Source organism: Sardina pilchardus, chromosome 14 (assembly GCF_963854185.1).
Source record: "Sardina pilchardus chromosome 14, fSarPil1.1, whole genome shotgun sequence".
Classification (NCBI taxonomy): Eukaryota; Metazoa; Chordata; class Actinopteri; order Clupeiformes; family Clupeidae; genus Sardina; species Sardina pilchardus.
This window is the reverse complement of record NC_085007.1, coordinates 10,528,204-10,541,221: the sequence shown is the minus strand read 5'-3', so window position 1 is coordinate 10,541,221 and position 13,018 is coordinate 10,528,204. Positions and strand designations below refer to the sequence as shown.

The 13,018-nt window shown below is 46.4% G+C and overlaps 1 protein-coding gene across 1 annotated transcript in view; it reads right to left on the bottom strand.

The window, feature by feature from the left end:
- The window catches only part of dnm1a (dynamin 1a), a 76,972-nt gene that overhangs the window by 51,853 nt on the left and 12,101 nt on the right, over positions 1-13,018 (bottom strand). The window contains 6 exon segments of the mRNA XM_062555066.1: positions 224-329; positions 331-382; positions 4,262-4,360; positions 5,116-5,319; positions 6,333-6,482; positions 8,945-9,018. Coding sequence (XP_062411050.1) covers positions 224-329; positions 331-382; positions 4,262-4,360; positions 5,116-5,319; positions 6,333-6,482; positions 8,945-9,018 — 685 coding nt within the window.

The window sequence follows — 13,018 nt, the reverse complement described above, 5'->3', positions numbered from 1 at the left end:
ACGACATCACAGGAAGAGGAAGAAGAACTCATAATCGCACCATGTTACTGTGGAATGGCATCAGAATACTTTTTGTACAGGGATGGTAAACATACTTAGAATAGAACCATAGGTTATCAAGTGTCTTCAATCTTTCAGTTTAAACACACACTTTAGGTCATCAGACTTTTACTGTCCGATGCTGAATGGTCAGGTGATACAGTGGCCTACTGGGGCACCTCACCTGGTTGAGGGCTTTCTGCAGGTACGGAGTCCCCATGCGCTCGGCCATGTGCCTGTATCCGGGGTGCGACATGAAGAACTTCTTCTCGGCTGCCATGGCAGCGTGGATCCTTCTTGCCATCGATGTCGGCCTGACTGCGGTTCACCACGCCAATGTAACCTGTGCACATCACAGCATCATATCATAAGGGGGGCATCAGACAGCATGCATGTATGTTGTTTCATATTGGCAGTAAGCATTTTGCACTCGGAGTGCCTGCTGTGCCATGCATCTTTACAGAGGAGGCCTGAGCACCTCAAATTTAAAAGAAAAACTAAAGCAGAAAAGGGCCCGCGCTTTTATGAAAACATAGTGCACCTCACGTTTTATAAGCGTCACAGTGCGTCCTGTCTGATTGTCCCCCTAAGACCTAACCCTAACCCTGAAAAAATCCTTCATACTGTACATCAGTGCATTTGACTGTTAAACCATGCTAACATGCTAAATGTTAGACTATGCTAACATTTTATCGATCCAAGGATATAAAGTGATACTTTGTGTAATGTGGTGCATGTATACTGTAAGCCGATGTTATTTTTGCAATATACGTGTACAATGTTTGGGTGTTTGGTTGTACAAAAAGGCTCTTTATTTTAATTTTTCCTTGAACAGGCTACCCAGAGAAACTATCAAATTGCATTATATTGTCTCGTACTGTATCTTCAACACAAGATCAAATTCAGGGCCGCCTCAGTCACAGGAGACATCACAATCAGAATGAGTTGCAGGTTGGAATCATGTAATAAAGTTCAATATCAGTTTGCACAAACTGAATACAATCAGTTCAATCTAAACTAAAAGCCTTAAAATGCCGGAAACAATGTCTAATGTATTCTATTAAGCCAAGTCAATCGAACTGATTCAAATCACAAAACATACATACAACCATACAACCTTTACAAAGACAGCACAACTTGGGTGGTTCATCATGAAATACTGAAGAAGGCTGAAGAAGAAGGGAAGAGAATGGAAACGGAGGAGGAGAAAAAAAGGAGGAGAAACTGAAGGGGAGGATGGGAAGGTGTCCAGAAAGGGCTATGGTTACCCCCCCCCCCCCTCCCCCCCCCCAACCCAGTTAAAGTCTCCCATGCGTTTGAGCCCAGCAGTGAAGTTCTTTCAGCCTGAGTGGCGGCAGTCTCATGAACTGGGCTTGTGGTTTCATATGCCAAGCTTTAACATGGGGAGAGTGACAGATCAGAGAGAGAAAGAGAGAGAGAGAGAGAGAGAGAGAGAGAGAGAGAGAGAGACTACAACAGAGAGGTCTCCACACAGACTGAGTTGAGATGGAAAAAGTGCAAATCAGCGAATAGCATTCGAGGGTTGCCCATAAATATGTTTTATTGCGATAAAAGTAACCTTTTCTCCAGATGTGGCTGAAATCAAGACATTGTTTTTCACTTCCTCACTCTTTCCAAACCTATCTCTCTCTCTCTATCTCTCTCTTGCCTTTTCTTTTTTCTCTCTCTCATACACCCACACACATACACCCACCCACACATACACACACACACAGACACACTCACACTCACCCTCCTACACCTACACACACAAACACACACACACACACTCTCGCTCTCTCTCTCTCTCTCTCTCTGGCTCTCTGCTTCTCTCATCCTTCTCCCTCCCTCTCCCTCTTTCTTTAACTTCCTGTCTCTCTCTACCACACTCTTTCTCTCTTGTTCTCTCTCTCTCTCTCTTTCATCTCTTCTCCTCTTAGCTCTCCTTGTTCCATTGCGACAGCCGTTGCTGCATTGAGCCGTACCACTCCGCCTCCACGAGGGGGAGACACTGAGCTTATTTACATCCTGCTCCACCAGCTTGAGCTCGATCCTCCTCAGGCTCTGTGTGTGAGCACCACAGCACGCACCACCATCTTTTCACCAGAAATCAGAGTCCTTAGGCGGCTTCTCTGCTGTTGGTGGGCACTCAGCTGTCAGCCTCTATAGGCTACTCATACTCACTGACTGAGGCTGCTGTGCAAGATCAGTCCATTAGTAGTGATAGAGCTCATGGACTGCAATGACTCCTTCAAATGCAGAAAATGGGATTCTGGACAAACACAGGCAGCCACCGGGCACCTGGCATAGTGCCGGACAGTGGGGAAATACACTACTGTGCTTTACTGTCCTGTTGAGTTGTGCTGTGATGTCCCCAAGGTAAAGCAGAGTACTGGTCCTATACAATTCACAATATACTGTAGGATGTCTACCATCTCTATATCAACACCTTTCTGAACTTCCTGATCACGTCACCACCTTATTTGTTGAGTAGCAACTTTAAAAGGGTTGAATGCCAAAGAAACCTAAAGTCAATTTTAAGAGAGAGATTTCTAGAGCAGCACATAGAAAGTCTCTTATTCTACTGTCAATTCTATTTTATTCTATTCTATTCTATTCTATTCTATTCTATTTGGCTCTGAGCAGCCCTGATCAAAATGAGTGAAATTATATTTAATGCTATTTAATTATATATTTAATGTTTTTTTTTTTTTTTTAAGCTCATCAAGGATCCATCATGAGCTTGACTGCTAACTTGTGAGTGCAGATATGAGCCGCTGATAAATGTGTGTGAAGCAGGAGTAGACTGCAGTTACATTTACATTCATTAATTTAACAGACACTGTTTTCCAAAGTGACTTACATATTATGCCAACTATATTACAAGGGATTACATTGTCCCCGGAGCAACTTGTGGTTAAGTGCCTTGCTCAAGGGCATACCAGCGCAAGCCGGGAATTTAACCCACAAATCCAAGCCTAGCACCTAGTTTAGGGTCAGCAGGTGTGGGTTAAGGCGAGCAGGTGGTCTCAGTGGGATTGGTCCACCGCCCCTCCTGCTTGGGCCACCAGATGGCGCAAAGGAGCCCAAGACAAGTGAGCTCCTGCAGGCAGCGTTGCTGCCACCTGCCAACCACATACTGTACACAATCTCATCCTGAAATGCTGGGCAGCCAAACAGATACCGCAAGATTATGTCGGCAGAGACTCGCTGTTCCAAGTGCTCCAGAAAGCTGGCTGTTCCCCTCCTCTGCCATCACTGATCCAATCATTCCATGATGGAATGCGTGGCAGAGCACAGTTTGATGGCGAGCTCTCTGAGAGCATCCCAATCAAGAGAGGAGTAGCCTGCTAGTGCCTACACTCCTCGACATATACTTTACATAGAAAGCCTACAATGATATACATAACACCACAGGAGTCCCGTTTCTATCCCGAGTTGATGGAAACTTTGTCAACTTGGTTTCGCTTCGAGGCGAAAACCAAAAGCAAAACACACAGCAGTGTGTACTGTTATGTTATCCGAGAACTGCTACACTCTATGCTGACACTGCTGCTCTCTGTGCTTCATCTCCAGACCCTACTTGACAGCTTCGCTGAATCAGGTGACCCGTTGGGGCTTACCATCAGCCTGAAGACAACTGACACCGTGTCACCGGCCACCGACACACACACATCCACAATAAATGATATTGTGGAAAAGTTTACCTATCTAGGATCCACCATGACGCGCACCACTACTATAGGCTGGGTGCAACCTGTCTGACCTGGTGGCGAATTTGGATTTCGCCAGGCAGCTCAGGCTGGACACCTGCACATCTATCTCCCCTGCTTCCTGTACACAACCTTAGGGTCCAATCACAAACTAGTTTATCCAAAAGACGCATCGGTGAACGATGCTCATTGATCACGCCTCTTGTACAGTAGAAATAAAGCGTAGACTCCCCATACTAATACTAAAAAGATTGAGCTTAGTATGGTGATGGCCAGACTAGCGCAACACCACACAAGACCCGGAAATATCCACTAATTTAGGAAAAGCCGCCTTCAAGGCTGAAATTCAGTCGTCTGAGATGGGCAGGTCATGTCAACAGAATGCCAAGATCTCACTTTCCCGGCTTAAACTGTGTTTCAAGTGTGTGTGTGTGTGTGTGTGTGTGTGTGTGTGTGTGTGTGTGTGTGTGTGTGTGTGTGTGAAAGTGCGTTGGTGTGTATTCTCTGACCTCTTCGCAACGGTAGCAGCTTGTTCTCCAGGATCTCTCGAGCATCAGTTCCTTCATCCATCAGGTCCAACTTAGTGATCACTCCAATGGTCCTCTGACCTGTAACACAAACACGTATGAACAAACATATTCAAACTCACATGAAACCTCTCTCTCTCTCTCTCTCTCTCTCTCACACACACACACACCAACACACACACATACACACACACATACAGAGAGAGAGAGAGAGAGAGTGCAATACTCAAAGACTCCATTGGTCTTGTTTTGCTTGTTGTCAGCACACTCTACATCAGGTAATATCTTCTCCAATGTTCCCTGTGGAGTCCATTCATTAAAGTAATGCACCCCCTGTCTGAGTGTAAGCCATTAAAGGACAACTCTGATCTAAGAACAACCCAGAGTCTGAATCCTTGGCCATTAACACTAGCCTGGTTGACACCAGACCTTTCTCAATTGAGAGGGGGTCTGGTAAAGGTACAGTGACTTACAACTTCCTTCCTTTGTATCAGAGGTGCAGCAATCTTGTAAACGAATGCTTTAAACACAGTTGTTTACTCAATTCCAAATAAATACATGTACACCACCATGCCGGAATGGCGACTGTATTTGCGCTCCTTTGTCTTAGGGACATTGGAAACACTGGAGACATTGGCACACATACACATACACACATGTAAACACTATACACACACACACACACACGAAGACTCACAAGCACACACACACGCACACGCACACGCACACGCACACGCACACGCACACGCACACGCACACGCACACGCACACGCACACGCACACGCACACACACACACACACAGACACACACACACACACTCTGTATAATCACCCACCCTGTGGGTCGACCTCCTTGGCGATCTTGAGGGCGTCCGAGTTGGCCAGATCGGCATTGGCTGGAGAGACGGCCAGGATCAGGCAGTTGTCCTTGGTGACGAACTGCATCAGCATCTCCTTGATCTGATTCTCGATGTCGGCCGGCTGGTCCCCCACTGGCACCTTGGTCATCCCCGGCAGGTCCACCAGAGTCAGGTTCAACACTGCCACACACCAGGCAAGCACACACACACACACATAGCTCTCAGCTTTTAACTGGAAAGGTTACTGCTCGGATGAAGGCCAGCTTGGCTAAAACGCCTAAAGGCCATCGCCCACCAGAAGCGTTCGCGGCGCAGCGCTTCCATTGTTTTCAATGGAGCAACGCCCACTGGAAACGTCTGCCGCGCAGCAGCCGCACAGAGATAGAAAACTATTCTAAAATCCTCCAAACACCGCTGAATGCCGCTTCTGGTGGGCGCCGGGCTTAAGCATGTTTAAGTAGTCATGAGAAAATAAAAGTTTTTATATGCATCTTTTTTGAGTGCCTCGGAGCTCTCATCTTTTTCTAAATCTGGAATCCCTGGACCGAGGAGCACTATATTCCAAAGGAATTACACCTTGCAGCACTCCAAACAGACCTGTTTTTCTGACTAGACTTTTTTTTGCTGTGTGGATAAGGTCTCAGAGCTGTTCAACGCTGCAGAATGATTCATGATTATAATGACTGTGGAAATGTTTGATTAGGGAGACGAAAGTTCAGTGGGAATGTTTGAGTCAAGAGACAAGGGATCAGAAGGAATGTTTGAGTCAGGAGACGAAGGATTATTGAGAATGTTTGCGTTTTGAGACGAGAAATCAGTGTGAATGTTTGATAAGAGAGACGAGAGTTCAGTGGGAATGTTTAATTAGGGAGACGAGAGATTAGTCGGAATGCTTGATTATGGAGATACAAGATCAGTGGGAATGTTTAATTAGGGAGACTAGAGATTACTCTAGCACAGGGCCTGGTCTGAGCATTGGCGGCATTAAGGAATGCTATTTAGGAATGCTGGATTGTTCTGTTCTGAAGAATCTTCGAAGTACATATAAAACCACCCTGACCATAACTGTACGAGTCTGGGGGAGCAGACTTGTAGAGTTTAATGTCAGGGTTAGGCTCTGCAGTACCATACCACTGGAGTAGTACTCGTAGAGTTAAGGTCAGGGTAAGGGTTAAGGTTTTGCAGCAACGTACCATTGGGGGAGTAGACTCGTAGGTTGATGGGCACGGGAGAAATGCCCTTATTTTGCCCAGTGATGCGGTCTGTCTCCGCCTCGATCTCATGTCGCACCTCGACAAAGTCTGTGAACTTCTTCCCTTTGCAGTGGAGAAACTCTGCATACTCTGGAGAGATAGAGAGAGAGAGAGAGAGAGAGAGAGAGAGAGAGAGAGAGAGAGAGAAGAGAGAGAGACAGAGAGAGAGAGAGAAGGAGTAAAGAAGAAAAGGGAAGGAAGAGTGAGAGAGAGACAGCGACAGAGAGAGAACATTCATTTAAAAACATAGACAAACCAGTATAAGCAACCCTAAGTACTGTATAAGCAAGGTAAAGGTTAGATAAACAAAGATAAGAAACATGCACATAAAGACAAACAAACATAGCATCATCCAGCATCACTTGGCTGTCCTTTAAGGCACAAGAGAAGGCATGTGGGGGAGAGTAAGGAGCTTCTGTTTTTCCGGGATCTTTTGTGATGTGCCTCTTTAACGATCTATAAGTTGCCTGTGGTAAAAGACATTACAATGGGATGAGGCATTACTTAGCCAAGGCCCGTGTCTACTAGTTAGCGCACAGCCAAGGCCCGTGTATACAAGTTACCGCACAGCCAAGGCCCGTGTATACTAGTTACTGCACAGCCAAGGCCCTTGTATACTAGTTACCGCACAGCCAAGGCCCGTGTATACTAGTTACCGCACAGCCAAGGCCCGTGTATACTAGTTACCGCACAGCCAAGGCCCTTGTATAATAGTTACCGCACAGCCAAGGCCTGTGTATAGTTACCGCACAGCCAAGGCCCGCGTATACTAGTTACCGCACAGCCAAGGCCCGTATATACTAGTTACCGCACAGCCAAGGCCCGTGTATACTAGTTACCGCACAGCCAAGGCCTGTGTATACAGTAGTTACCGCACAGCCAAGGCCCGCGTATACTAGTTACCGCACAGCCAAGGCCCGTGTATACTATTACTGCACAGCCAAGGCCCGTGTATACTAGTTACTGCACAGCCAAGGCCCGTGTATACTAGTTACCGCAGAGCCAAGGCCCGTGTATACTAGTTACCGCACAGCCAAGGCCCGTGTATACTAGTTACCACACAGCCAAGGCCCGTGTATACTATTTACTGCACAGCCAAGGCCCGTGTCTACTAGTTACTGCACAGCCAAGGCCCGTGTATAGTATACTAGTTACCACACACAGCCAAGGCCCGTGTATACTAGTTACCGCACAGCCAAGGCCCGTGTCTACTAGTTACTGCACAGCCAAGGCCCGTGTATAGTATACTAGTTACCGCACAGCCAAGGCCCAGCTGGTCTCCACACTGGCCAACCCCATAGTTACCAGTTACGGGTAATGAGCCTGAAAGGATCCCTCAGCTGTACACAGTGCAGCAGAGCAGGGCTCACACTAAATCTCCCACAGGAGCTCGCAAAGGTGTGAGATCAAGTGGAAACAGCTACACACACACACACACACACACACACACACACACACACACACACACACACACACACACACACACACACACACACACACACACACACACACACACACACACACACACACACACACACACACACACACACACACACACACACACACAGAGTATCTTAGAGCTTGACGTCACTGATTGCGTCATTGCGGAAAGGAGAACCATGGAGGATAAACCCCCACCACTACTCTGCTTTACCCCAGAGCCTCACCTCCCCTCTGGGAGGCCCACTCCAGCTGCCTCCCTGGAGGTCCCAGAACAGCATTGGCGCTCTACAAACAGGCCCTATAGAGTGGCAGCTCATAGATGTATCTTGTGTGTATGTGTATGCGTATATGCATGTATGTATGTTAGTATGTAAGTATGTATATACACTGCACACAATAGTTTGGGGTCACTTAGAAATGTCCATTCCACTAGATTTATAGACAGAATACCAGCTGAGATCGGTTGCATTTTTTTTAAAATCAGGGCAGTGGTTTTCAGATTACACTGTGCTTACATCATTGCAAAAGGGTTTTCCAATGTTTTCCCAGTTAGGCTTTTTAAATGATTAGTAAATTAGTAAACAGAATGTGCCTTTGAAAGAAGGATGAATGGTTGCTGCTGATGGGCATCTGTATACTGTAGATATTGCATTAAAGATCCGCCATTTCTTTCTATAACAGTCATTTACAACATACAGTAAATTATGAAAACAAGGACATTTCCAAGTGACTCCAAACTTTTGAACTGTAGCGTATGTGTTTATGCATGTTTATATGTGTGTGTGTGTGTGTGTGTGTGTGTGTGTGTGTGTGTATGTGTGTGTGTGTGTGTGTGTGTGTGTGTGTGTGTGTGTGTGTGTGAATGTGTGTGTGTGTGTATGTGTATGTGTGATTGTTTGTATGTATCTATTTGTGTATGCTTGTTTGTGTGTGAGAGTATGTATGTTTGTTTGTGTGTATGTGTTTATGACTGTTTGCATGTATGTATTTGTGTATATTTGTTTGTGTGTATGTGTGTGCAGTATGCATGCAGGCCTATGTATGTGCCTGGGAAGACAGGTGAGCAGGTGTGGTTCCCACAGGTGTGGTTGACAGGTGAGGTGTGTTACCTGCGGGGCAGTTGATGAGCTGCAGGACCAGGGGTCGCCGGGTGACGATGCCAGATCCACGAGGGAGGAAGTCCCTGAGACACAGACCAGAGGAGCAGTGAGAGCAAGTCACACACACACACACACACTCCTGCACACACACAATCTCCCATGCACACACACACAAACATGCCCGTGCACACACACACACACACACACACACACACACACACACGCACACACTCGCACACACACGCACACATGCACACACGCACACACGCACACACGCACACATCCACACCCACACACGCACACAATCTCTAACAGAGACTGCCTGGGTGCTGACTGTCCAGAGTTAGAGCAGCTCATTCATCATCTCATGGGTGAGAGATGCTGACTGCAGCTGAATCCCTCAACCACAAAAAACCCACCGACAGGGGAGGTGTGAAGTCCCAGCTGCCAACACACTGCCATTCAGAAAAATGTGTGTGTGTTTGTGTGTGTGTGTGTGTGTGTGTGTGTGTGTGTCTGTATCTGTTGCTTCTTTTCACAGACATATGAATCTGGATATTGTCATTGATGAATAAGTCTGAGAATTTGCATGCTGCTATGCATAAATAAAAACATCCAGTTGATGGAGACATGGCTACCATACAGGACAATGGCTACCATACATGACACTGCATATTTCGTTGTCTTTGTAAGTCTTGTACTCTGCACAATGACAAAGTTGAATCTAATCTAATTGAGCCCAATCAATGACAGAGCAGACTGCATGCCAGGGTTTATTTTTACCTGCCCATGGACAAGGTGTCCGGTATTGTAAAGCGCTGTCACGGTGATGCCACGGCATTGTGTACACTTCAACACAGCAGCTGTGGCTGCTCTGGGTTCCACTCCGGAACCACCTGCTGTGAGGGTGTTTCGCCTAAAAGTGCCCTCTAAACACCAGTCACTTTACTTCCATTTAAACTAAGGTGTGTGCAATAATGATATTCAGGATATGATATGTCACCACTGCTGGAATGACCTTACAACAGAATGACCAAATGACCTAGAGGAGGTCTAAAGAATTTATCAAAGATCTGGTAAGTCTGTTTTCTAGATTACGAAAGCCACTTCTGCATCTCACTATAGCACTACAGAGGCCAAACCAGTTCATGTCCTTGCTGTCTTGCTGCGCGCACACACACACACACACACACACACATTTGATTTCTTTATTTGAATCCGCCAATCAATTTTTTTTACAGAAAGGATTCAAATATTCTCAGAGAAAATACAGCTTTGACATTCAAGGGTACATAAAGCATCGCCTACGCCACACACACACACACACACACACACACACACACACACACACACACACACACACACACACACACACACACACACACACACACACACACACACACACACACACACACACACACACACACACACACACACACATACACACTTCATTAGCAGGCAGATGCATCCCAGAGGTTTATGGACCATTTGAGTTTTCCCCTTTCAATTTGCAAATAGAGAGAGAGAGAGAGAGAGAGAGAGAGAGAGAGAGAGGGAGAGAGAGATAAAGAGAGAGGAACAGACAGAGGGAGAACGTGCGAGTAAGAGAGGGAGTGGGAGAGAGAAAATGAAAGCGAGATAAAGAGATAGTGTGTGTGTGTGTGTGTGTGTGTGTGAGTGTGTGTGTGTGTGTGTGTGTGTGTGTGTGTGTGTGTGTGTATGTGTGTGTGTGTAAGAGAGGGGGAGCTGTGCTGTCGTGTGCCCGAGGCTGTTTGGAGAGAGTGATCACACAGATGGTACTTGACTCGGCTCGTATCTCTCCTACTTCCTGTTTCCACACTCTCTGATAGCTGACCAACACCACACTACCACCAGCCTCATCCGCTCTAAGTGTGCACACTGCCTGCTGTACTCTCTCTGATAGCTGACCAAGACTGACTACACTGCCACCAGCCTAATCTAGTCTAATCTTGTGTCAAGTATGCATACTACACACACTGCATACTATCTGATAGTTGACTACCACCCCTCACTTCCACAACTCTCTAATCTAATCTAATCTAATCTAACCTAATCTAATCTGATCTTCTGTAGTATGCATACTATCTGATGACCCACAATCACCCACCGTGCCAACTCTCACATACTACATACTGTAGTGTCTGATGGGAGTTCAGCAAGCTGACCCACAGCATCTCAAGCCACTGTGTGCATCTTATGGCCCACAACTGAAATGTATGGTCCCCCCTGATTATACGCATAAGAATGTACAGTAAGTACACATATTATGTAATCGTGTATGGAGCATAAGCATGAATACTGATTTCTGTCTCCTCATCCTGGAGAGGCATGGACCATCGCCAGAGTGAACAGCTTCTGCTGAATACAGGTTGTCTGGACAGTTGGGGAAGCAAGGAAGACACACAGACACACACACACACACACACACACATACCACACATACATACACACACACACCACACACACAGATGGGGTGCAGGGAAGAGAGCTCAGTCTCAGCACGCAGAGAGAATAGCATGAAAGCTTCAACTGAATATTTATCATAAGCTGCTGAATGAGATAAGCTTCTTTTTGTGGCGCACGGACTGTATTTAATGCTCTCAGTAGTTCTCTCATGCCAATGACAACACTCAGAGAAACCATTATTTTACCCAGACCTTCATCAGCTAATGGTCAACTATGGAGACACTGTGGGCCTGATGTGCTATGACTGACATAGAGTAGACCCAGGCCAAAGAAAGGCTGTCTATGTAGCTCAGTGGTTCTCAAAGGGGGAGCTGTGTGTGGGAAGGGTCCCACTAGTGGGGAATAGAGACATGATAGGTGGGGCGTGAGGATATTGCTTTTTTGTGCCTTTCTTTAGTGATATCTGTCTTTTTTGACAAAGAAGATCATTCAAAACAAAATAGCCACACAAAGGCATAGGAGTCACAAACAGACCGACACATGAATCAAAATAACATCTTGGTCCAGTGGACCGAAATGAGAAATGTAATGTAGAATCAAAATGCTACAAAAATATATTTATTTTTAACATTACTATTTTGCTGGGTTGATAGGGCCAGGTGGGGCCAGCTCTTAAGTGGGAAATGGCAGAAAAAGACTTGAGAACCACTGATGTACAGTAGACTAAGGATCGGCCTGCTATCCCCATCCCCTTGTTTGGGTAGAGGAAGTGAATCCACAACCTAGAAAGTTCTACGAAAAAACAGTGGCTCCCATGGCAACGCTGCAGGTCACGTAGTGCAGTTTAAAAAGCAACAGAGTAAAGCATAATGGGAGAGTGGGTAGAGTAGAGTAGAGAGAGAGAGAGAGAGAGAGAGAGAGAGAGAGAGAGAGAGAGAGAGAGAGAGAGAGAGCTGTCAGAGACGGAGGAGTCCCAGTGGACCTGAGGCAGGTGTGCGTAAGTGCTTCCTGCTACTCCGGTGTCTCCGGGGAGACGTGGCCGACCTGTGGTGCCGACCGTGGTGCCGTGTCTTTTACGTAACGGTCTTTGGTATTATTTGCCCTCAATGGTGCCTTCCAGGCAGCGCTGCCTTCAAGGCACGACTACTCCCCTCAGTTTAGGGGTAAGGATGAGGGTTGAGGGGGTTAAAGGTTAGGAATAGGGTAAAGGTAGCGCCTTTTAGGCTGTGCTGCCTGGAAGGTGCCGTTGGGGGCAAAAAACACCATTGAGCGTCTTTTAACGCCAGGCCGCCTGCCACCGGCGCTCCTTCTTCCTGAGAAAGCACCAGAGCTTTTTGGGCGTCTCATTGAAACGAGGAGCCTGTTGTTGCGCCCTATAATCCTCACAGCTCAGGGACACACAGGAGCACAAAGATCAACAGGGCGGATTTTGACCCTCTCCTGTTCCAGACGAGCACAGATGTGACACTCCAAATGGTAAATGTCATCAGCTGACACAAAATGGCTGTCGCTGTATTTTGTTACAAACACACACTGACATCTGCAGCAAAGCCACAATCTGACTCCAGATGTTTTTTTGCTAAACACTTTAGCCGTGTTAATCCATGTAATGAGTGTAATTCTGAAATGAATACTGTAATTGTGTGTGTGTGTGTG